Raw genomic sequence first — 25,304 nt, forward strand, 5'->3', positions numbered from 1 at the left:
AGAGTATAAGACAGGAAAGTGTCCGGGAGGGCCTTTTGCAACATTTGCCCTAGACGCCCCAGGAGAAATTTTGGTGCCTTCCATCATCCTGCACTTCTCTGCCACGGTTCTCTTCACCCTGGTAATGACAGGTTCAGTGTCTCCCTTTCCCCATAAACGCCAGGCTCTGTGACGAAGAATAAACTTGTCTTCCTCACCAGCATACCCTCGGTGCCGTACCTTGCATGCACCATACAGCAGATACACAATAAGTAGATTTCACGGGCTACTTATCTGACGGTGATAGAGAATATGAGAATACTACTACATAATGGAAAAAAGGGATGACAGGCTATAAGGCCTGTCTATTTGGCATCTGAGGTGGAAAATTTTAATTTTTTAAGATTATTTATTTGTTGGTCAGACAGAGAGAGCAGTAGCACGGGGAGTGGCAGGCAGAGGCAGAAGCAGGCTCCCCACTGAGCAGGGAGACGGATGCGGGGCTCAATCCCAGGACCCTGGGATCATGACCCAAGCCGAAGGCAGACGCTGAATGACTGAGCCACCCGGATTTCCCAGAGGTGGAGCATTTAAAACAGGGATAGTGTCCCAGTGGGTCCAAACAGATCACTCTGATTCTCAAGACATAAGGTAACATCCACACACCTGGCACTTGCTAACAGCTTTGTTTATTATTTAGTTGATTATTCCATGTTTTTATAATCGTACGGTAATTCTCTTCGAAACAATACTGTTACACCTGAAGTTGGTCACATTTTATCTGTTCTTCCTCCTACAGTAGTAAAGTGGGGGGGTTTTCACACTCAGTTTTTTAATAGAACATTTGAATATCAAGAAGTGTGCTTAACTGAAAATCACAAACGGACCAGACTCTGTGGAAAATGGTCACACACTCAGTTAAAGGTCTAATGCTATTCCAGGGGTCACATACATTCAAGAGGAAACACCATGGTCTCGTGGGGAGCCCAGAGCCGGGGATGTGTGGTGAGCATAAGTGACTCCCTAAGACCTGTTTGGCAGCTTGGAAGTTTGAGGTTGAATACTGGTCCACTAGAAAGTACTGTCACACTTTCTAGTCGGGAGGGGTCCCTCCAGACAAGCTTTGGGAAATGTCATCAGGGTGGGATCGACGGTGTCTTCCCTGGGCAAAATCCTGTAGTTAATCCTCGGGGGAACTTAAAAGACTGTCTCCTGCTCCATCCATGTGGGCCTTACCTTTCACCTGAGAGTACAGGGGACCCAGTCACAGAGGCTGTGTGGAGAGTGTGTGTAATATATGTGGATAGTGCGTGTATGTGTCATGTGTGTACGTACAGTGTGATAGTGTGCGTGAAGTGTGGACAGTGTACGCATGGATAGTGAGTACAGTGTGTGTCGTGTAGGTGTATAATGTGGGTGTGCCGTGTGTATAATGTATGTGTATATGTGTGAGAGCAATGCATGTGCACAATGTGTGTGTCGTGTGTGTAGCGTGTGTTTATATAGTGCATGTAATGTGTGTATGAGGTATGTGTGTTACGTAATGTAGGTGAATGGTGTGGGTTGTATGTGTATTTAGTGTGTGTGTGTATAAGGTATGTGTGCTGTGTGTGTAATGTGTGTTGCGTGCAGTGTGCATAGAATGTGTGTGGGCCGTGCATGTGTACACTGTGTGTGTGTTGTGTATAATGCAGGTGTGTGTAATGTATATGCAGTGTGTGTGTGTAGTGTGTAGTGTGTGCAAGCACATGTGCCGCGAGGAGGACACCAGGGGGCACAGCGGGAGGAAGAGGCTCATGGAGAAGGAAGGGATGCAGGAGGAAGCGTGGGACTGGAGAAGAAAACGGAAAAGCAGATGAAAAGCTGGAGGGCCTTGGGGGAGAGAATGCGCCTCCTTTATATTAATAAAACAGAAGGAGGGGACGGAGAAGGGTGACACTCCCCGTCCTCTCTCGGCAGCCCATTGGCTCCGGTCTCCTCCACCACGAGCAGGACAGCAGCACAGCCCGGGACTGCCACCATGCCGCATCGAGCCCGTTTTGTGGGCAGGCCTGAATACGGGGGGCGGGACAGTGGCGACAGCAAGGACAGCTCTTCCCTCGGCCTTGTCTGCTGGCTGGGCTCCAGCGGCCTGTGGCACCGTCCTCTCTGGGGATGGTCAGGATGTCCCTTTTAGACATTTTACCGGAGGCCCTGCCCTGACCACGGGTGGGATGGCCGAGGTTTCTGCTAGCCTTCCCTCAGAAAGCGGAGGCATTTCTGAGGTAGGTACCTTCCAGAATGGCAGACAAATCTTTCCAGCTTTTTATGGAAAGTTGTGGGGTGGGGAGCAAGGCAGCCGGCAGTCTCCCCTCAGGCTCCCTCCCGGGCCCCAGGGGACGGCTCCCACCGCAGACCTGGTGAGCCCAAAGGGTGCTCCCAGCTGCAAGGTTAAGGGCACACTGTGGGCACATCTGCCCCGGGCGGCGGGACACAGGGAGAGCTGTCTGGGCAGGTCCGTGTGGAGCCGATGGATGGGACAGCTGCGTGCCACAGGCAAACTGGCCCAGGGCTGAGGGTGGCAGAGGGAACAGCCTGCATGCATACAGTGGCCCAGGCAGTGCTCAAGGAGACACCTGGGGCAGGTTGTCTGACCACTCTTTGCCTCCACCTCCCCGTCACTGCAGTGGAGACGAGAAGAGCCCTTCCTTGGTGATGGGGTTGGGAGGGGAAGTGGGGGGCATGTCCTGAGGATTCAGTGACATGTGAGGTCCTCAGAGCAGCATCTGGTCCACAGCGAGCCCTTCAGAATGTGATCTGTCATTTCTATTCGGAAAAAAATCCATATAGTTCAATGTAGATCCATGTCTGTTTCCTGACCTTTCTCTTGTGTTTCCAAATGAGGAGCCCTGGTCAAAGGCAGGGTGGCTGAAGGTGTGTGTTCAGGCCTCTGAGGTGTGTGCGGACAGCTAAGGTCACTGGTGGACCAGGTGGCCCTCAAAGCTCTTGCAGGAAGGCTGGGCCACCACTTACGGCCGTGGCAGCAACACTAGGGTCGTGGGGTGGAAGCGAGGGCTGGACCCCTACTCGCCGTCTGGGGGCTCACCTACAGAACCTCTGCTGGCCTGGCAGCTAGGTAGGAGGAAAGAGCGGCATTCTCCCATGGATGGCCATCCCGAGAGAGGACCTGCAAAACTAGCAAAATAATTAAGCAAACTGAGGAAGGGAGAAACAGACATTGGGTTTTTTGTGATCAGTAATCACTTTCGGTCACGGAAACACTGGTGTGGGGGTGTCAGCCCCTCCTGGCCCAGAGCAGGCGTTGTCCGGGGTGAGAGACGTGGGCGCTGAGAGAATGCAGGCGTGTGATGCACACTGGTGGTCTGGAGAAGTTCATCCTGGAGGCACAGGAGCTGTTAGACAATCAGCCCTACTTCTTCTCTAGAATGGGTCGCTAACTAGTCTCCCGGGTAGACTGTTTTGAAGGTACATTTGACAGGTAGCGTTTTGCTGCTTCTTAAAGATCTCATACTGTTTGGAGGAGAGGCAGAGATCTGCCAGCAGGATATTTCATGTCAACCCTGTCTTAAAATGGGTGAGGACCTAAAAATCTCGAAGGCCTGCTGGGACCCGTATTGGAGGCTCAGTTCACCTATGAGGTGTGACTCGAGCAACAAGAAGGCCTGGGGGGAACCACGTGGCCTCCACAGAGGCCATCCTTCCGATTTTCCCATTGTTGTCTTTCTCTGTGAGCTGAGCTTAGGCTCCCAGAGTGAAAAGCTTCTTGATAAATGCTTATGGCTGGGGCCTGGGGCCAGTCGGGTGATTTTCTGGCCTCGTTTCTGTCCCCAGCTATAATGAACTCAGGGACTCAGCGAGCCCAGGGTGCCTTAACCCGGTAGACCTTTCATAGGGAGCATGGCAGAGTGCTTGAGAATTGTGATGAACCTCTTGGGGAAAAAAAAAGTAAATGAAACAAATTAACTACAAAACAAGCCCCAAAGTAATCCCCGGAAGAGGAGTGGCACTGCATGAGGCTGCTGGTTCGCAGGTCTACTGGTCATGCAGATGGAGAACATCATACCAAAGAAGTTCTACAGGGAGCAAGGACCAGTTTCTCCCTGGTTTAGATATTGCCTCTCCCTGGTTTAGAGGTTTTAATGTTCCATTAAAAAATATTAAAAATCCACAGACCAACCCAGATGTTCCTCTCCTCTCTTCCTGCTTCCTTTTGACAGCCACCAGCTGGCATCATGGTGCTAGATGTCTTTGCTGTCCCCATAGTCGTTGTAAGGGACACTCAGGGTCTGCTCCTCGCATGTCTTCCTGAGGTCTCGGCTGAGCTCTGACCAGTCAAGTCCATAGGGCTTGATCTCGCTGTAGCGGCAGCCCAGGTACTTAAGGGAGCCACGTCGCAGGCTTATCTTGGGTTCCTGAAGGAGGCCATTGCACCAACTGCTGAGATCCCCCAGCTGGGAAAGGATGAGGCCAGCTTTCCTACGGATGGAGCATGGAGGATACTTAGATTAGAAAGAAGAGAAGGTGGGGAAGGGCAAATAGGCACTGTTAGAGTGAGACTTAAAACCCCCAGAAGGCAGAGTCTAGTGTGTCCTGCTTCCTGTTCTATCATGGGCACTCAGAACAGGGAGGGTCTTCCATAAAGATCTGTCTAGCAAATGGATGGATGGATGGATGCATGCATGCATGTATGCATGGGTGGGTGGGTGGATGGAAGGATGGATGGATGGATGCATGGATGGATGGATGGATGCATGGATGCATGCATGCGTGGGTGGGTAGATGGATGAAAGAACAGTCTGGCTGTGTAAAATGGGCAGGCAGCAAAACAAAAGAGAGAAATAAAATGCCATAAGGAAAAATAAAGGAAAAGAACTACTATTTTAGTGGGAATTTATGCCCTTTTAAAATCAGAGAGTTGGCAGTTTTGAAAGACAAATCAAATCCATTTTCTTTACAGCCAGCAATTTACCATCACTAAATGACAAATAATGTGTTTGAGTGAACATTTCCCTTTTCAAGGCTATTTTAGAACTAAGCAGAAACAGCTGATATACTGAACTTTGGAGGGTATCAAATGTAACTAATTATGCCCGGATGGAGGGCGTGACAGCGAAATACGGGTGAAGACAACAGTGCCCTTGGTGCACACTGACACAGGGCCCCCCCGGGGGAAATGCAGACTCTCGGAGGCACACGTGACCTAATTAGTGTGCAGGTGTGCTCCCGCTCCACTCCGCCTTCTCCCTTGGAAAGCCGGGAGGCCACCGCCACGGAAACCCAGTCCAGAGAGGGGAAGAGGAGGGCTGTCACAGATCACCAGGGAGGAAAAGGAGTGGAGGAGACCGAGGTTGCTCCAAGTTCGCACACCCTGGAGCGCAGTGATCCCTCCCGGCCAGTGCGAGAGCCTGGTGGCCTCTGCGTGCAACCTGGGGAAGGAGGCTGTCACCACTATCGTCTTGCTGGTGCACAGCCTTCTTCCCCCGTGCCCCTGCCAGTGAGGGACACAGGGGCTACTGTCAGCCAGCTGTCAGACCTCACTGGCTCCGAGCGACAGAGCAGCGTTCCCTCACTCAGTGCTGTTCCTCCTGTTCTTCAAACCCCGAAGTGACCAGAGACCCACAAAGTTTCTCTTCTTTGAATGAGCTCCTTTCCGTAAAATGCCTTTCTGAAAAGCTCAATGATCAGCAACCCTTACAGGATTTACCAGCTGCTCGGCTAACTTCTCACGGGAACAACCAATGCTTTTCTAATTCGGTCACCAATTCTTTCCAGAAAATGGAAGTTTCTGCACTCCATTGAGAATGACCTTTCAAAGAACAATAAGCACATTCGTTTCATTCCTCCCCTTCTGTCTGGCCGTGACCACCACATTCCTGGGAGGACGTGCAGAGAGGGGCAGAGAGGAAGCTGGAGGGAAGGTGGGGAGATCCAGCAGCGGCTTCCGGGGGCGGAGAGAACGCGAGTTCATCGGAGGGCAGTCGTATTTTCTCCTGCTTCAGCCGTGGATCCGCCTGCCACCGACGTAGCATCTCCTGCAGATGGCCTCTCCTCCGTCTATTGGCCTCTGCGGTTGGGCCAAGCAGGCTTCCAAAAGTCGTCATCAGTGGGACTTTGGTGGCCCTTCCTCTTAATTTATCCCACTACATGTCATTAGTTGTTGACAAATTCTTGGAAGGTGGCGGGAGAGGGAGTGAAGGGAGAATGAAGGCAGCATGAACATCGTCCTCAGGACAAGGACATGGGAAAAGAAAGGATTTGATTAGCCCATGGAGATCTTGTGGCTACTTTCTTAGCTCAATTAAAAAAAAATCAATTTATTTGGGTCTGCCCTTGATCATCTCAGAGCCTGTGGATTTCTTCTTTCTTAGCAGCAATGCAACCAATGCTGTCGTCAAAGTAGTTCAACCCACAAGTCGATCTGGAGGCCTCTGTGAAAGTTAAGGGAAGGGATTTAACTGAACTGAGGGGATCGTTTCCACCTGCTCACAGGGAGTGTGTGGTCCACAGACCCTCTTCTGTTCACACTCACGACCAACTCCAAAGATGATAGATACATCTCAAGGCAGAAGGCTTTTCCTTTTCGGTGGTTCTCCCCATGACACTGGAGAGTAAAACTTGATTTCCAGAAGCTAATGAAATTACACACTGTCTTCTAATACAGAGCCTTGAAAAACCAGCGCCACACATGAAAGGGTCTCCAGGGAGGAGAGTCTGGGAAGAGAATGCCAAGTCAGCAGCCCGCCTTACTTTACAGGGAGAGCCACACTTCTTCCCCTGCTCACTTGCTTTATTAACCAATTTTCCTTCCGCCTCTTGAGTTACAAGAGAGAAATTTTAAAAGCAATCCTAATGCCCTTGGAAATCAAATGATATATGCAATGTTAGTGCTATTCAAATTGTGACATTTATGTTCCCTAACCAAGAACTGTATATATATAGTCAATAAATGTCAGAAGGAGGGAGGAAGTGGGGGGGAGCAGAGAGGAGGGAAGAAACAGAGTGAGGTGGGAGGGGGAAGGCAGCTTGGGAGAGAAGCAGAGAGAGGGGATAACAGTAAGCACAAGTGATTATGAGGGCAGGAGTAATAAGGTAGGGAGCAGAGAGGACATGTCTTAATCCGTATCTACTCTCTAACTCGGGGTTTGATTTCTTCTGAAACTGAGACAAAGCCAATGAGAAGTCCCTTACATATCTCCCTCTGTGTTCTGGTCCACAGCCATGGCATCTGTTTTCCCGAGGACTCTCAACTTTTATAATAGCTGCAGGAAATAATCCATGGAATGCAGAAAGATTCTTCCTAAATCTACACAGGAAATCACTGTGTTTCAGAAGATAATTCTGAACTTCCTCCTTCTTTTTAAAAGTAAGAGAATAGGAGGGAATGTCCTGAACAGTGGTCTTTTGGAGAGTTTATAACTTCAGGTCACGAGAAGCACACTGACACTTGGTCTCCCTCCAGTTCGATCAGCGGTCAGATAGATGGGACAACATTTGGGTGACGTTTTCATGCAGCATCTTGGCAGGAATGCAAGAATTCTTTAAGTGCCAGAGAATTCCATTCCATCACATTGATTGTCTTCATTTGCTTTCCTTTTTTTTTTTCCCCTAAGAAGAGTCCATGAGCTACCCCCTTTTTTTCCCTTTATGAACCTCTAAATAGTTCAAGGACATATAGGTACCAACATTCTATGCAAGCCTCTTTCACTGAATCTATCTGATAATTCCAGTATTTCCACCAAAATCTGTTTTTCTCAGAGCAGGAGTATGTAGCCATGATGAATGGAACAAAACGAAGGTGGTTATCTGTACACATTCTTCCAATTTCTCTCTTTCTAAGAATGCTGTGTTGTAGAATCTAAAAGCAGTGGGTATTGAGTATTGAAAAGTCACAGCCTCAGGGCCAGGGGATGCTGGCAAACGCTGTACTGTCCTAACTTTGGCCAACAAAGATGTCAAGGTGGGTCTTGGCTACCTCCGTGTTGTCTTTCCAAGGGATGTGCAATTTAGCTGAAAATACATCTGTAAAATGCATATTGTATAAGCAAAGCTCATATGTAATAAATACTTCCGTATAACTTCTTCAATAAAATTCCTAATTTTCTTTCACAAAGCGAGAAGTCTTCCAGCTTCTACCGTTTTTAGCATTTGGAATGTTATGTCAGCATGATAAAGACGTGGCTGAAATGGGTCAAGGGCAAAGATTTTTTCAGAGTTCAGGAAATGTATTCATGACTTCCCTACTTAAATACAGCTTACCCAAAACTAATCGCTATGAACTGAGCTGTATAAAAGCACCGGACTTATTTTTCCGAGCTCCTAAGGTCACCCAGGAAATCTTTGTGAATCCATGGGTGCAGGAGGACAGGTACAGAATTTCAAAGAGCTGAGGTGGTTGTAAGCGGCATTGGAGTTTCTTGGTTACCTGGGGCCTAATTCGTCCTCACACCGCCAGGTGAATTCTCCAAAACTCTCATAGTGCTGGTTATAGTGGTAGAGGACTCGATGTAGGGTGGGGGAGCCCAGGTCCAGGAGGGTGTTATAGGCCGTCTGCTGCTCCTTCCCACTGGTGTAGCCATTGAAGAGGTTGTAGATCTTATCTGCTATTTCTGAAGAGGGCAGAAAAGGCAAATAAAGAACATTTTAAATACACGTATGTAGCCACACAACATACATGGGTGCATGTGTATGGAGACATGTGTCTACCTGCATTTCCACATATACGTGTGGGTGTGTGTGATGTGTGGCTTAAAGAATAATGAACCTGGAGCCCGGACACCATGATTTGAGTAATTAATTCACTTTTATCTCAGTCCCATCGATTGTTGCTCTCTTTTCTAGAAAACCTTCAACTAGAATATCTCAGGTCAACTTCAGTTATAATATTCTTTGTCTTTACCCATGTTTCCTAAAAATACAGTGTCTGCAGCAAAAAAAAAAAAAAAACAAAAACAAAAACAAAAAAAACCAACAACAACAACAACAAAACTCAGATGAATCCTTTATTGGCAAGTGCAGTCCCGGGGAAGCTGGAGGGAGGACAAAAGGAAATGAGGCAAGAGAGGAGTCTGAGGGAATGTAGGCGGCGTACTAAGAAGCAGGTGGTGCGCTTTTTAGGAGAGGAAGCTTCTGGATCCCCGCTGGTCCGTCCAGAGGGAGAATGGAAGACTCTACCGTCAGCTCCCATCTCCGATGGCTCTGTGGGGACTTCTCACATTCGCCCCCATGAGGCATTAGCTCCCCTGCACTTCCAGGTTATACATGCTGGGGTACCAAGTGGGTCCTGCAAAAGCACAGGGAAGCCCAGGGGGACAGAAATCTGACTCAGGGATGGAGGGAAGCACTGTCAGGTGAAGCTCGAGCCACGTGAAGAACCAGGAGTGGCCCCCATGACTGCAGGCTGGCAGAGCCTTTGCTAGGGCTGCCCAGACCGGATACAAAGACAAGCTCGCAGCTGTGTGTGACACAGAGGCAGAACCTGGTACATCCTGCAACTCCAAATGAGTAATCTTTCAGTTTAATTTATAACTCTTAGCTTTCTCCTCCAAGGCATGCATTGTTCATGCGAACCTGGTGATGTGGCAAAGTGGCAATGAATTTGTATAGCCTTGGCATTTTTTCCTACGGAGCTTGAAGTCCTTTATCATTAAATGTTTTTGTATTAAACCTGTCAGAAAGGAGATTTGTTCACATTCCCTTCTCAACAGCTGGGAACTGAGATCTGGAGAGCAGAACCCTGTCTCCGACCCAGTGTTAAATCTGGGAATGAAGAAACTAAGTCTATGGGTTTCCAAGCCAGCACTTTGCCCACTCGACCCCCTGTCAGCCAAAAGGCATAGCAACCTGATTCCATTTCACAATTCCAAGTGAATTTGGGGCTGTTGGTAATGACATAGTCATCATTGTAGGGGTTTCCTGGGTTGGAAGGAAGAAAATTTCTACCCCTACCTACTCTGTCCAGACACTGCAATGATTTCCTTATTTTTCTATCTTGCCCACTGCCTACGAGGACAGGTGCCAGATCTTACTTCCATGTCCTGAGTGGCTAGCACAGGGCCAAACAACAGAGTAGATTTAAAAAAGTGTGAGTTAAATTAATGTAATTCATGATGTTTCCAGTGATATCTCTCCACCCCAGGCTATACCAATCCTTTAGCAACCAAACTCTCATAGCCAGCACCTTAATTGCATTATAAATAACTTCGGTCCAGAAATCCATTCAGATTTTCAGGATTTTTAAATTCTCAGGTTATTAAAATAGGATCAAGTGGACGGTGCCTTAGAACGTAAAGGTCTATGATATCCCCCGTTACTTATTAATGGCCTACCAATTGCCAAGAGTTTCACATATACGAACTCCTATCTTCTACCAACACTGCAAGATGGATATGAGTGTCCCTCTCCTCCACATCTGGACATTCAGAGAGAGAAGCCAGGTCACCTACCCAAGGTCATATAGCTAGTGTGGGCTCAAGTCAAGTTTTAAATCTGTGTCTATCTTCCATCGCTCTTTTGTACTGATGCTCAGGGGATGGTAGTGTTTGGCCAATTTAAGAAGATATAGGAGGCAGAGTCTTGGGGAGTGCAAATCTGGGGTGACTATTTCTCGTAGAGGACTTCTCCTAGTTGGCCCACAGATGCCAAGTAAGAGGGAGTCTTGGTAAGAATGCACGGGGCTCCTTGTTCCTGGAGTTCAGACAGAAGCAGAAGGACTAGTCTAAGAGCTGTGTTTTCTTTCTTTCTTTCTTTCTTTCTTTCTTTCTTTCTCTCTCTCTCTTTTTAAGGATTTTATTTATTGAGACACAGAGAGAGAGAACATGTATGAGCAGGGTGAAGGGCAAAGAGAGAAGCTGATTCCCTGCTGAGCAGGGAGCCAGATGCGGGGCTCGATTCTGGGACTCCGGGATCATGACCGGAGCTGAAGACAACCACTTAACCGACTGAGACACCCAGCTTCCCCGAGCTATGTTGATTTCAATGGGAGGAGGGGGCCATGGACTAGATGAAAGAGCAGGGGAGGAAAAATGTGGGCGATCAGACCACAGGCCAGATAGGAAGTCTAGGTTTTTCTCCCAGGCTTTTTGTTGATGGCTTTATGTTCTTATTTCTAGTGATTAGAAATAGCATCCCAAACCCCGGGCCCCGGTTTGAACTGTCTCCACCGAGGAACAGAGATGGCTGAGGAGGTGTTTTCCAGCGTATTTACTGTTCTCATAACACAACGGTGACATCTAGCTAGAAGAGGCTGATACTTCCCACTAGCAGCAGCATGCCTGCCAGAGACCAGGTGGGAAAGGCCCAGGCACCGCCATAAATCTCCTAAAACCAAGATAATCTAACTCTGCGGTGTGCTTACAAGCCAACATCCATAAATGGCATGCTATATTTAGAAGGATATACGCTAGGTTCCTAGTGCATGAGTATTTCTGGTTCCTCCTATTTCCACTGAGAAAATTTAGGGATATTATTTCATTAGCTTTCACTGCATCTCAAGAAGTCACTAACTCAGAGAATGGAAAAGAATACAAGGTATTTTGAGTTATCATTTTACCCAGTTTTCAGCTTCACAGAAGTCTTGGGCTACCCAAAATAAGGATCTGTCTTCCCTGTCTTTAAAATGCAAGGTGCTCACAAACTGTTAAAATGCACGTGGAGAGGGCGCCTGCGTGGCTTGGTTTGTTAAGGCCTCTGCTTTCGGCTTGGGTCGTGATCCCAGGGTCCTGGGATCCAGCCCCACATTGGGCTCTCTGCTCAGCAGGGGGTCTGCTTCCCTGCCTCCCCCTGCTCCCCCCAACCCGGGTGTCTGCCTGCCTCTCTGCCTACTTGTGATCTTTCTCTCTGTCAAATAAATAAAATCTTAAACAAATTTAAAATGCACGTGGAGAGACAGCAGGGAGTCTGCAGACAGGGCCTCATCAGGGAAAAGGGAAGCTGAGTTATTCGTTATTAGAAGGGAGCCAGGACCTCTCAGACAGCAGAATAAACCGTGGGGACTGAAGTCTTCAGGCCCAGAGCTGTGGTTAAGAACTGGCACCATGGCATTGTTTGCAAGCCACAAACTAGCTGTATGGCCTTGGACAAGTCATTTAACCTCTCTGGGTCTTAGTTTCCTTTTCTGTTCAATGATGGTGAATGATACACACCTTCTAAGATTACGGTGAGACTAAAAGTGATCTTAAATGTAAACCGTTTCTGCAGCATAACGTCTGGACCCAGAAAGCATACCTTATTCATTCACTCAATACAATTTTTCCCGAGGGTTACACATGCCAGGTCAAGGAGAAACTGACAAAATTCCTCACCCTCGAGGCACTTACAGTCGAGTGGGAGGGGGCTTTTCCGGAAGCAACATACATCACCAGGACAATATCGTCTGTGAGGAAGTCAGGCAGGAGAGGGAGGCATAGGAGTGTTGTGTAGGGCCCTGAGATTTTAAACAGGGTGGCCTTGACAAGTCTTAGGGAAGAGATGACCCTGGGGCTGAGAGCCAGAGGAAGGGAGGAAATGAGCCTCAGGGATGTGTGGGGAGGAGCATGCCAGGGGGAAGCAAGACCAGCAGCGAGCTCCCAGCCTCTGGGCTGCATATTTGAAAACAGCAAATAAGCCATTATAGTATTTGGAGTAAGATGAATTGAGAAAAGAGCCAGACAATATAAGATGTTATTTTATGATTATTATTTATGATGATGATTAATCGTTACTGGTTCTCCAGGAGATCATGCCTTCCCCAATGCTATGACAGAGACTCTGAAACACAGGAGTGCAAGAGACGGGGGCAAAGAGTCCTAGTTGAGTGAGAGGAAGTGACTCGCAGGGCAGAAGTGAGCTTTTATTCCCCAGCAGTGGCTGTGAAATTCACTATGAAATGAGAATCCTGGGAGGCGTCCATACCACCTAAAGGCTCCCCTGATGCTATAACAAAAATCCCCTGAGCTGCAGTCCTAAGTCATCACTTTCATTAGTTGCTGGGCGGGGGGCTGGAGGGGTGCTGAGAACTCGGTCTGTCCCCACTGAACTGAATTTCACAGAATTCCCTATGAAAACCTGAGGGCAAGGATCCTTGTCATTCTTGGTGCTGTCCACACCACAAGGTCCTTTCCCCGACCCCCAGCCCTTGTCCGCCCTCCTCCTGCCACCCCTCCCTGGGCTGCTCAGTGCTGCCTTCACAGCCGTGACTTTCAACCTCGAGAATCAAACTTGATCTCCACCCGGAAGGCCCGTGAAAACATAGATTGTTGGCTCCCTCCGGAGCTCCTGATGGTGTGGGTCTCAGATGAACCTGAGAATTTGCCTTTCTGACCAGGTCCAAGGTGCTGCGTCCAGGTCACACTTAGGGAACCACGGCTCTGTACGAATTCATTCTCTCAAGACTTCCCTTACCTCCTCCAGGACCAGCAATATGGCAAACAGCTCTCCCCTTCCCCTTGAGCTTGGCAAACACTCTTCCTTTTCTCCATGTCCGTGTGTTGGCAGAAACCTGCCTGAAGCTTTCTCCCACACAGAGGAATCTTCCCATGCCCCAGTGTCTCAGCCTCTTAAGACCTCCCGCAAACGATCTACTGTTCTCCATGTATATATACAAAAAAAGTCCCACCTTAAAAACTCACCTGCCTCTTCCTATTTCCACCAGCTCACTGACTAGCCACATCCATGAAAAACCTGGCATCTGGTTCATTCTCCACTTCATTTCTCATCACCATTTTGGGTGGCTTCACTGTCCACATGAAAGAACTCCTTAAGACTAGACCTGTCCCCAGGCCCCCAGCCACCTAGAGTCAATCATCATGTTGGAGACCTTCTGCAGCTTTGAGACCGTAAATCCCAATATCACACATGGTGAACACAGCCTGCTTGCAAGCCTCCTGTACTTCTCCCTGCCCTCAAATCTGTCCTTCAGCCCCCAGGTCTTTTGGCAACACCCTTCCCTCTGGGCATCAACTCTCCATCGACACCCTTCTCTCCCTGACATAATCCATAGGGCCCATGGCCTGGGCCCTCAACCAGCTTGCTCCCTCCTTGGCCTCTCCTCTGTCTTCATCTAGGATGCTGGGTTCTGCTGGGGGACAGTCACAAGCCATTGAACTAGGCAGTTCTATTTAGCCTGCCTTGGCATGACTTCTTTTTTTCCTGCTCCAAGCCATCTGCCAATCTTTTGGTTCCGCCATCAAAATAATTTAGCGCCAGAACATTTCTCACCACCCCTCTCACAAGCATCCTCTCTCATCTGTCCCTGCCATCGCCTTGGCTGCCCCTGGGCCTGCTCCTTGGAGTCCACTCTCAGCACAGCAGGTGAATGAGCCTGTGAAACAGTAAGCGTGATGACGTCCCTCTTCTGCTTGAAGTACTCAGGGTTTCCCTGCCTAGTCCCAGGCCGAGTCCCAGACCCTGCGCTGGGGCCCCATGGGATCCACCCCTCACCACACCCCCAGTCCCTGGCAGCTCCCTGCCACCTTCTCTCCTCCCCATCCCTCGCCACCGCGGGGGGCCTCCTTTCTCATCTTCAAAAAACACCAGGCATCTCTGTCCTGCTGCTCCTCTATCTGGAATGATCTTCCCCTGGGTATCTTGGTATCTTCCTCCTTCACCCTCTTTCCCCCAAATTCTGCCTTCTGCACTGCCTATCCCATTTCCCTGCTAGTCAGTCTCCATTACATTAACCATCTGAAATATCTGTTTTACTATTTTTTGTAGGGTGTCACCCTTGCTGACATCGAAGCTCCAGGAGACAGGCGTTTTGTCCCCTAATGCCTAAACCATGTATGTAGTCGGGGCTTAATATATGTGGTATGATTTGCTGCATTTATGAAATCGGATTAAACCATTCCAGAAAACAAATTCTGTAGTATCTAATCCCAGGGCTCCATAAGTGGCAAAGGAAGGAAGGGACAAGAATTTATGTTCCGCCTCAGGAAAGAAGGACAGCGGCGGGGGAGCGAAGGGTGAGAGCTAGCCCTCCCTTCGTGAAGCTCCGCAGAGAGCTCCTGCAAGGTCACCCCCGGCCCGGAGACGAGGCCGGTCTCATTGCCAACACTAGGCTGCTCTTCCCCGGGAAGGACGCCATCAGTAGAACACAGGTAAAACCTCACTTGCTCAGTGGCTTTTCTGCCATGACGTGGTGAAATCCTTCACCACCAGAAAGTATCTGGTTTAGGAAGAGTGTTCACGTGAGGAATATCTGGCTTCCTGCTGGGTAATCAGGAGCTGAGGTCCTGCTCTGGGTCACTTAAAAGCTAATTCCCACTTGTTACTAGGTTAAATTCAGATCCAAGCGAGCTATATTTATTATCACCCTCTGGGTTTGAAGGAGGCAAAGCATACGGTTTTCTGGGAGAGCGGCTCGAGCTGTATCAATTTGTGAGGGTTCCCTCAAGGAGTCCCCCTCATTAATCTTCACGGTCGGCATCCAGGACTCCCTCCTGGGGGAAGAGGAAAAGCACGTGGAGATGCTACCTTCATTCTTTCAGTGGGAAATTGACTTGCCTGCGCTGCGGCTGCTCTGCTGGGCTTTTAGACTCTCTCCGTTGTCAGGCAGCCCAAGTGGGCAGAAGCACAGCTTGATTCACTCTGGGGGCTGGAATTAACCTAAAGGAGCCCCACAGAGAAACAGAAGAGTGGTCGCTCCCAGGCAGGCTACTCGATGTCAGCCCCTCCTGACTCCAGAGTTGCTGTCTGTCCCTCTATTCCTGCGGGTGGCACGGGGCTCATGATCCCCTCGAGGCACCCCCACCAGCCTGCTGCCTACTTAGCAAGTCTCAGGAGCCTCCTGTGGCCGGCAAGGCCATTAGCAAATTCTCCGTAACAGAATTAGCCGGGGCACCTTTTCATCACCTGTTCCTCTCTGGCCTGGAGTAAGAAATCAACGGATGATAACTGAAGGGGGCCACGGGCCTCTCCAGGTAGCCTCTCATCTGAGGGTTTTCAACTCCAGACTCTGTTTCATCATCAAGGGATTTTGAGAACTTCAAAAGTCATTTGGTCCCTACCCTATAAGCCAGGCAGCACCCACTCCAGAGAGAAACACCTCTGTCTTAAAAGAAAGGTCTCCGCTCCCCCAGAATGCCCCAGTGGATTCTAATAACCCTTGAAAGGAAGAATTTTATTTTCTACCTAATTTGAACCCTCTTTCTTTCTTTCTTTTCTTTCTTTCTGTTTTAAACCTAGGTCTTTTCTTCATTCAGAGACAAAGAAAGGTTTTCACTCTTTTATACAATGACCTTCTAAATATCTAATTTAACATCACAGGCAAAATGGGAATTGATGTCCAATAATGAGTCTGTGTGCTGACTCTGTTCAGCGCTCGCTTTGTGACCCTGGTCAGCTAGTCACTCAACTCTGCTTCTCCATTTCCACGTCTATAAAATGGGGGCAGTATTCTATCCATTCGGTACCTCTTTATTGGGTCCCTATTAGAAAGCAGACTCTGCATGGTAGTGGGAGCATTTCCAAACTAACAGAGACATTGATGCTGGGGTTCAAGGCGAAGCCAGTTTCAGTCAGGGAAATTCTGTGGCTAAGCACATTGCTGGTACAGCTGAAGTCACCTCATTATGTCCCCTGACTCCTGCTGTGCCAGGTCGACTCCGAGGAGCACAGTGTTAGGATGTATATTCCCCAGCATTTACTGAACAGTTACTATGGGATGGACATTTAAAAAAAAATAATGTAAATTCATTCATTTAATTCTTACTAGCATCATATCAGGTAGGGAACTATTATCCCTTCCCCCATTTTATAGAGTAGTAAACTAGGCATGAAGTGAAGTAAACTGCTCAAGGTCAAGTACATAGCGGAGCAGAGGTTTGAAGCTGGGTGGTCTGACTCCAGAGCCTAATGTTGTCGGTTATCAGTCATCATGCTGCCTTCCTTCTAAGGGTTAGGGACATAATAGTTGGTAAACCAAGCAGGACTCTGCTCTCCTGGAGCTCGCTGTCTAGGGAGGTAGATATTGAACACATGATTCTAATAACAGAGTTGAATGTGCTGCAGGAAAGTAACATGATATTGTGAGAACATCTGGCAGTGACCCTTGATCTCTTGACTGCATGGAGAAGGGGACACTTGACCTGAAATCTGCTGGCTAAGAGGACCTAATCATTATTCAGGGGTGGGGATGAAGGGCAGTCCAAGTAATGAGACGGACATGTGCAAAGGGCAGGTGGTAGGAGTGGGAATGTGTGGAGGACCTGAAAAGGCAGTGAGGCTAAACTGCAGAGATTGATGGGGAGAGTGGATGAGAAGAAGCTGGAAAAGTGGGCGAGGGTCACCTCATTTAGGTCCTAATGTGTCTGGTAAGTATTTTGGTCTTTGTCACAGAAGAATGGCAATCCATTCAAGAGTTTTAAGGCAGGGCCTTAATATGATCAGATTCCTAGGTTGAAAAGAGCTGTGTCACACACATCAAATGAGGCGATGAAGCTGAGAATCCTTCCAGAAGCTGTGAAGTGCTGCAGCATTGGTGGTTTGTTAATGTGGACCTGGTCACTTCCCCCCGTGCTTTCGCACCACTGTGCGTGCCCCTTGATCACTGCAGGCCTGTGCCCCTCCTGGGCAGCTGGATGCCCCTGGAGCCTGGAGCCATCTCTCAGGTGATGTGAGGGGCCAGTCGTCAGCGTGGCTACACTGTTTCTCTTGCTGAGACTTGCACGGCCTGAGCTTCCTGCGATGGCCCGAGTCCTCGCTCGCGTGCACATCAGCCCTGGGCCCCTGGCGAGACTTCAGTGCTTGGCCAGAGCTCTATTCTTGTTCTTCCCCCAGAAGGGGTGCCTGGGACGACCAAATCCTGGCTGCAGAGGGCATGTGCTACTCCTCCGAGCAGGGGACACTATCGAGACCCGCCGGGGAGCATCGTGAGGAAAGGGAGCTCCGGCAAGTGCGCTGTTTGCACAGATGTCCACATCTGTAGCTTGTGTTTTCTTTCAAAAGAACTTTGCAGGTGGACACACACATATGAAGAGAGGACCCCTGAGGGCAGAGGGCAGGGACTCCATGGACCTCAGCAGCTGGTGTGCTACCGGTGTGCCCGGGGCTTCCGTCAGCGTGTCCTCCCGGCTCCCTGACTCCCAGACCGTGTGAGATAATGGGGGCACCGGGATGATCTCTGCCGGAGACGCGGGCTGCTCCGCGGTGGGCCTTGAGCTCTCCCCCTTCCCCGCTGAACCCTGTGTTGTTCTGTTTGACTCCCTTGCTCCCGCTTCCATCACAGTGAGGGGAGGCCCCAGGGGAGTCCCTCTGCAGGCTTTGCTGGCCTCAGTGTCACTTACCCTGGGCTTTGACATCATCCACCACGGGGCAGGGCGTCTTCACAATCACGTCGCTGGGCCTGGAGCGCCTTCCGGTGTTGTCCACTCCCCACAGGGTGAACCTGGCCGACAGGGGAGGCGTCGTTAGCAGAGAGGAGCTGAGGCCCCGGCTGATGGCCACGCTCTGTAGGGATGGGTTTGCCGCAGGGCACAGAGCCGTGGTTCCCAACCGGGCACCCTCAGACCGGCAGCATCAGCATCCCCTGGGCAGTAGCAGCAATGAGAACTCTCCCACCCAACCCCAGCCCGACTACGGCAGAATCTCTAGAGGTGCACTCACAAGCCTTCTTGGGGAGACTGAGGCACCTGAGCCTAGGGGAGGCATATGTATCTGAAGACAGAAGACACTTGGGCCGGAACTTGGGCTGGGTCTGAAGGGCGGCTGCTGAGAACGTGATGATCTGGCTGGGGGCCGGGCCAGGACCACAGCTGGGGACTGCGTGGGACTGCCGGGCCTCCTGGCTGTCCGTCAGGCCCAGGCCAGCGCTGGGCTTGCCCTCCTCCTTGCCCCAGAGGCTCAGCCCATTTCACTGGCCTCTCCTCCTTGGGTCAGATCGACCTTCTTTGCCTGGTACTAAGCCCCACCATGACCCTGGTCCAAATTCCAGCACCCTGCATCCCTTCTGTCCCCGTGACCCTTCGCTCCTTGGTCTGGTGGGCTCCCTGCACCACACCAGCCCCTCCCAGCTTCCCAGGGGCTGCCTGGATCCCTAGCAGTGGCAGCCTCCCGAAATGTTTTCATCATCTGGCCCTTGAACACACCTGATCAGCCCACCTGTACGTACTGTTCCTAGGATTGTGACTGAGGCCACCAAACTGCAGCTGGGGCATCCGATCGGCCTGTCGGATCCCGACCTGGCTCCGATCCTGAGTCTTGTCCTACAGCCTGGGTCTCAGGCTGGGCCTCAACTCTCTTCCGCTGCCCACCCACTCCAGACTCTCTCGAGCTAAGTCTCTCAGGGACGGGCCCAGAGGCGGCCAGTGCAGCCTGCAGACCCGCACCTACCGCCTGGGATTCCCACACATGGACACGCTCGCACACACCTGCGGCCCCTCCACGGAGCAGGACTGCTAGGGAGAGAAAGGAGAGCCTCTAAGGATGGCCGCCATCCTGCAAGCTGGACCGGGATGGCCCCCTAGGATCGAGCAAACCTCCTCCCAGGAGACCCTGAGGCCTGAGAAGTCCGGCTCCCCCTCCAAGGGTGGGCCACCTGATCTTTGTGGCAGACTCTGTGCGACTCTTCTGTTGGCAGGCAGTTCTCACCGGAGTCGGGAAGTCAGAAGCCCCGTTCTCTCCCTGGCCAGTGCTCGGGCACCATGCTGCTAGCACCGGCGGCCCCAGGCCCCAGTTCTCACCACCAGCTTCTCCTCCTTCCTTGCCCCCCTCACCACGGGTCTGAGTCCTGCTCCTGCGTCCCTGCCCTGGATTTCCATGGCTGCAATCTAGCCTGCCTGGTGCGCTCTCCTCTGGGAGACGGCTCTGCCTTATCTTTTCCTCCCCACCTTCCAGGGTCCTGAGCACGGCCAGGGCTGGATCCTGATGGCATGCTGCTTACCTGTCTGATATCACCTGCCCTAGACAGGTGGCTTCCAGCCACTTGTCGTGGCCCACCATTACATAACCCTTTAATTTCTAGCAGGGTCCCTGGACTGTGGTGAGAAATGTCCAAAGCCTCGGGCACCAAACTAGTTATCAACGGGACCCCCTGCTTCGGTGCCTGGGAGCCTGGCATGGTGCGAACCCCCCCACCCCACCTGCTCCCACTCCTCTGGGCAGCTTTGCTCCGTGCCCTCCTCACGGTAAGCTCCCACTCACTCGATCGCATCCCCAGCTGGGATGAAAATGCCTGTGCTTAAGTCAATTCTCAATTATTCTGATAGGGGCAATTAGTACAAAATTTAGAGTCCTGAGCCCTACTATTTTTAATAGCAAAGCAAGGTGTTAGGAAAGAAGATGCTTCCTCTAACCTTCTAAGTAGAGATGGTGCTTATCCTCAGAGCCATTCCTCAGCGGGCCGGCTCCGCAGGTCCTGGGGGGGATGCGGACGGCCGCCAGCTTAAATTTACTACCAAAGCCCAGGGAGCACTTTCCATATTTTCATGGGGAAGGAGCACATGCAGTAACTGGGAAGGGCTGCTCTGTTCGCTGTCAGCATTGTGGTTTCACCATCGAGCACTCACAGGACAGTAAGAAGGTTAGCTGGAGTGAGTGCACAGGAGAGAGAAGTCCTACTCCCAAGCCGGAGGGCTGACGTGGAAATACAGTGACTGCCTCGTCCGAGACTCTGCCCACCCAGATTGTTCAGCCTGTCCTTGGAGCCTGTGATGAGCAGTGTGAGTGTGTGTGTGAGAGAGGGTGTGTGGGTGGGTGGAGAGTGTTTGTGGGTGTGAGAGTATGTGGGTGTGTGAGAGAGAGTGTGTGTGTGAGAGAGAGCGAGCGTGGGGTATATGAGTGTGTGTGGGATATGACAGTGTGTGAGGGTATGTGAGTGTGTGGAGTGTGAGAGTATGGGTGTGTGTGAGTGATCTATGAAGGTGTGTGTGAGAGTGGTTGTGAGAATGAGAGCGTGTAAGGTGTGTGTATGAGTGAGAACGAACACAGCCTGGCTCTGGCTCCTAAAACTTGCTGTGCAAGGAGCACCCTGGGGCCCCGTGTCCACAGCTGACTGCCTCGTGTGCTACGTGCTCGCGTCCCTGTGCAAGTGTGGCGGATTCTGCTGATGGCTCCGGGTCAGCTCCCACACGCGCGCAAAGGCGGTGGTTCTCCTGGGAGCACAGGCTGTGACGAGGCGGTGGGCTAGAAGGGCAGCCACCTCCCCGCTCTGGCCTCACTTTCCTTCTCTGTAGGCTGATATTGAACCAGGCACACTTTAAGATCCCTTTCAACCACGAATTCTTAAATGTTTATGTACTGTGGGCTCAGAATTCTCCGTATCATGTTTCTTAACTGCATTTAATAAAATGGGCAGGCGGACGAAATAAGCCAGCGAAGCCGCGACGCACTGCTACCTCCGTGGAGCCCAGGGGAAGAGCCGGCTCCACGCTTTCACGTGAGGAAATGCCATCGTGCTGCCAGATCCTTCCCGCAGCCTGCAGCGGCTGCGGAGTGAGAGGCGGTCAGTGAAGGAAAGGCAGACCCTGATTCAATTCTTAACCTCTGCCACGCCCCAGACAACCAGCCTGCCACTCTGCGGAAGTCACTCCGTGTTGCTGAAGCTCCGTTTCCTCCACTAGACGACGAGAGCAAGACTCCAACCTCGCGGGGTCCGCAAGGGTCCCCAGGGACGGACACACACACACACACACACACACACACACACACACACACACAGTAAGCACCCCATAAACGAAGGCTGCACTCTCCCTTTTAATAAGGAACTTCGTTGCAATCCCGCTTACAATGACTAGTGCTCAGAAACAGAACCAGGCTTGGAGCCATGTGTTTCCAACAATTAACCCGGGCCTTTCTCCTCCTACCAGCCTCTGAAGATCTGCCTTCTGAGCTCCAAGGAAGACCGGCGCCCCCAGGCCCTCCAGGGCCCTCTTCGCGTGATCTGCAGCGCCACCTAGTGGAGCGCCCCCGGGGCCGGCAGCTTCTTCCCGCAGCTCCACGCACTGTCTGGGACTCTAACGTCCTCAACACAGGCAGAAAGTTGGTGCTTGTGAGACTAAGGGGGCAACGCTGGCGGTTCACCGAAGACAGCAGACTGGGAGAAGGTGTCCGTCTCGGGTCTTTGTTCAGGAAACGTGGCCAAATCAGGCCAACGTGGGGAGGGTCCCAAGCCGGGTGAGGGCTGGTCCACAGGAATTTCACAGTTCCTAATTAACAGTTGTGACTAAGTGACAGGAATTAGTGAGCTCTTATTATAAGTGAGAATTCCAGTTCCACTGAATTTGAGACATTTTACTGCATTGTCTCTAATCTTTCCTCTTTCTGCCTGTTTCCCTCCTCATAAAGGGCCATAGCTGCCCAATAGCAAGAGAGATAAAATCCTAAGGAGGCCAGCTTTCCCTTGTCCTGGTATCAACATTTCCATCTTTCTGTATTTGCCAGCTCCTCTAGAATATCCCTTGCCTTTATGTATCTTACTAGTGGGGTCCCCTAGTTACATCTTTTTCCTCGATGGAAGACATTCAGCCTAAGCATCTACGTTCCTCTTGGAATCCATGCCACTCACGTTTCTGGTGGGTTGTTGTTTTTTTGTTTGTTTTTAAACCTTTGAATTCTTTACCTGTGGAAATGGAAGTGATTTATCCTGGCTACTTTGACTCTATTCTTGTGACCCCATCTGTAAACTGTAAAATGTTTTTCACACCTGTGGGGTCCAAAGGTCCCAGAACTACATCACCAGGGGCTCTGCCTTGCCCCCTTCTCCCAGTTTTCCCATTGTGACTTGGATTCTTTCAGTCTCTCTCCTCTTTTGGTGTTTTGTTTGTTTTATGTCTCTGCTTCACAACTACTTTACTATTGTTCCAGGAGCACAGGGAGAAACGAGGAAGCACTTCCAGGGAGAATAGGGCTATTCCAGGTGCCATGAGATAGGAGTTCACAGTGTTTTCTTTGGAGAAAAGTGCTGACCATCTCTGCCTCTATAAATTATTTCAAAGTCACTGGAACCAGCTTCCTAAACCAGAGTTCTTGCTATTCTACTGTTTTCATCTAAAAAAAAATTAATACTCTCCCTTGACTTAGAGCATTCACTCTATTTTTCCAGAATCACTTTCTTCCATTCCCTTGTACTCACCATCTGCTTCCACTCGATTGGACTGCCTGCTACTCACCTTCATGCCTCTTTGCTTTTGCCCTTGCAGGTTCCGCAGCCTGCTCTGCCTTTTCTCACATCACTCTACCTACTGAAATTCTACACGACCCAAGAAAGTGATGTCCGCTCTCGCTAGAATGAGCCGCTCCTTTCTCTTCTCTTCCACATGTCCTTGTTCTTCCATCTGGCTCCTCTGTCTTCTTCCTATCTGACATTAAACTGAGCTGTTTGTATATTTCCTTTCTGTGTTGCAAACTCTTTGAAGGATGGGGCTCTCCTGCCTTTCTTAATCCTCTCTTTCTAGTCCCTAGAAAGTTCTTTTTTTTTTTTTTTCTTTTTTTTTTTTTTTTTTTAAATATTTTATTTATTTGACAGAGAGAAATTACAACTAGGCAGAGAGGCAGGCAGAGAGAGAGGAGGAAGCAGGCTCCCTGAAGAGCAGAGAGCCCGATGTGAGGCTCGATCCCAGGACCCTGGGATCACGACCTGAGCCGAAGGCAGAGGCTTTAACCCACTGAGCCACCCAGGCGCCCCCCTAGAAAGTTCTTTATAACGCCAGTCAGGATAAGACTTGAGAAACTCAAAATATCTTTCCGAATTTCTGAAGGAACTCAAGCACAAAAAAGGAAGGAGCTCAGAGCCACGGGACGTTCAGGGTATGAAACAGCTAGGCAAGCGTTATGTCACTCACATGTAGATGGTGTCCGGTTCCAGGCATCGAATGATCAGAGAGATGGTGGTGAGCTGCTTGTCCGGCACCTGAGCGGGCATGGCACAAGGAGACTTTGCTCCAGAGATGATGTCGTCCACAAAGCTCAGCACCGTTTCTGTCCGGGGGTGGGTGGGTGGGGAGGAATGGAAAAGGCCATGAGAAACATGCTGGCCAAGCAAGGAGATGCCACTTAGTTCAAGGAGAACTTAACATCAGAGCTGCTTGGTCCTTGTCCCCAGTCTTCTTGAATTTCTCATAGAGAACAGAGACCTAGAAGGAATTGTCTTTTCTGTTTCATGTTTAATCAATTTAGAGCCTTTTGCCCAGCATGAGTTCAGAAACAACTATGGCAAGATGTACGCACATGTGTGAGTTCTTTTATGAAATGTCCTTGGCAAGGGCAGGGAGCAGCTGCTCTGGGCAGCGGTCCCTGCCAGCCCTTTGCAGCACCTGTACACATCAGGGACAGGGCCTCGGAGGTAGCAGTGGACAGCTCTCCGTGCCAGAAGGCCGTGCATGTGTCTCCCGCGCTCGCTGACCATTTCGGGAGAGCTCATTTACCCTGCTCAGACTGCGGACGCTACCGTCCCGTGGGGGGGACCACACTCACGCGTGGGTTTTAGGGATGATTTATGTTGACCTTTCCCTACGTGTAGGCAGCAAAACACTAAGACATGGAACATTGTTCATAGGGTGTTTCCGCTTCTTGAAGATTTCCCTCTTCTAGCGGGACCTGGCAACTGCAGAGTTTGCTTTAGGACAAGACATGGGGTAAGCACATGTGTTTGCTCATGCTTTTGCCCAGAGGGGGGTTATTAGCAAAGGAATTTTTCTTTTTTTTTTCTGTAATCATGGCAGTGGTTAGCACAGAATTGTTTCCTAATTGTGGGCTAGGATAACTAGTGTACTGTATTGTTTCTTTGTGAGTGTGCCTAGAGGCAATGAAATGGACACCTCTTTAATAAACAAAAAGAAGAACAAAATGAAAACAAGACTCTGTCAGATGCCCACCACGCAAAACTCTCAAATGGATGAGATGGCTGTTCTTGTTCCCTGCCGCTGCACACCCCCCACCCTCAGCTTCTCCTGCACTGCCCTTGGACACCGGGGACCTGGAGCATAGACCAGGAGGCAGGACATTTTTTCTTTTCTCTTCCTTTTACCAATGGATTAAGATGAACCCATGAAGTCGGAGAGGCTCACCTGTCTCCACCTTGGAGTGGTCCATCCTGTCCGTGACCTTTTCTTGACGAATGAGATAATCTACAATCTGCACGCCGATTGGAGGCTCCGAGTGTTCCCACTCCAGGACCACGAGGGTGCTGCTGGGCTCATGAACCGTGGAGAGTCTCAGCCTGAGTACAACACAGGAAGAGACATGACATGAGGACCCTGTTGAGTCCTGCAACGCTCTTCGATGCTGGCCACCTTCTCCCTGGTGACACACTCAAGTCTTCCTTCTAACCTTTCTCAACCAACCACTGCAAAGGAGCACCTGGCTCCTTTACTAGAGAGCCATGGTTCTTGGAGATCCCCGGAATCTGTATTTTATTA

The 25,304-nt window shown here is 50.3% G+C and overlaps 1 protein-coding gene across 1 annotated transcript in view; it reads right to left on the reverse strand.

Annotated features, from left to right (window-relative positions):
• Positions 1–632: 632 nt before the first annotated feature.
• Positions 633–25,304, reverse strand: part of ASTN1 (astrotactin 1) — a 328,556-nt gene continuing 303,884 nt past the window's right edge. Inside the window, exons 19-23 of the mRNA XM_045983425.1 lie at positions 24,954–25,105; positions 23,730–23,865; positions 18,237–18,337; positions 8,402–8,585; positions 633–4,455 (exon numbers count right to left, since the gene is read on the reverse strand). Of these exons, the coding sequence (XP_045839381.1) occupies positions 4,218–4,455; positions 8,402–8,585; positions 18,237–18,337; positions 23,730–23,865; positions 24,954–25,105 (811 nt within the window). The 3' untranslated portion in view covers positions 633–4,217. The remainder of the gene's footprint in view (positions 4,456–8,401; positions 8,586–18,236; positions 18,338–23,729; positions 23,866–24,953; positions 25,106–25,304) is intronic.

Source organism: Meles meles, chromosome 17 (genome assembly GCF_922984935.1).
Source record: "Meles meles chromosome 17, mMelMel3.1 paternal haplotype, whole genome shotgun sequence".
NCBI classification, from domain to species: Eukaryota; Metazoa; Chordata; class Mammalia; order Carnivora; family Mustelidae; genus Meles; species Meles meles.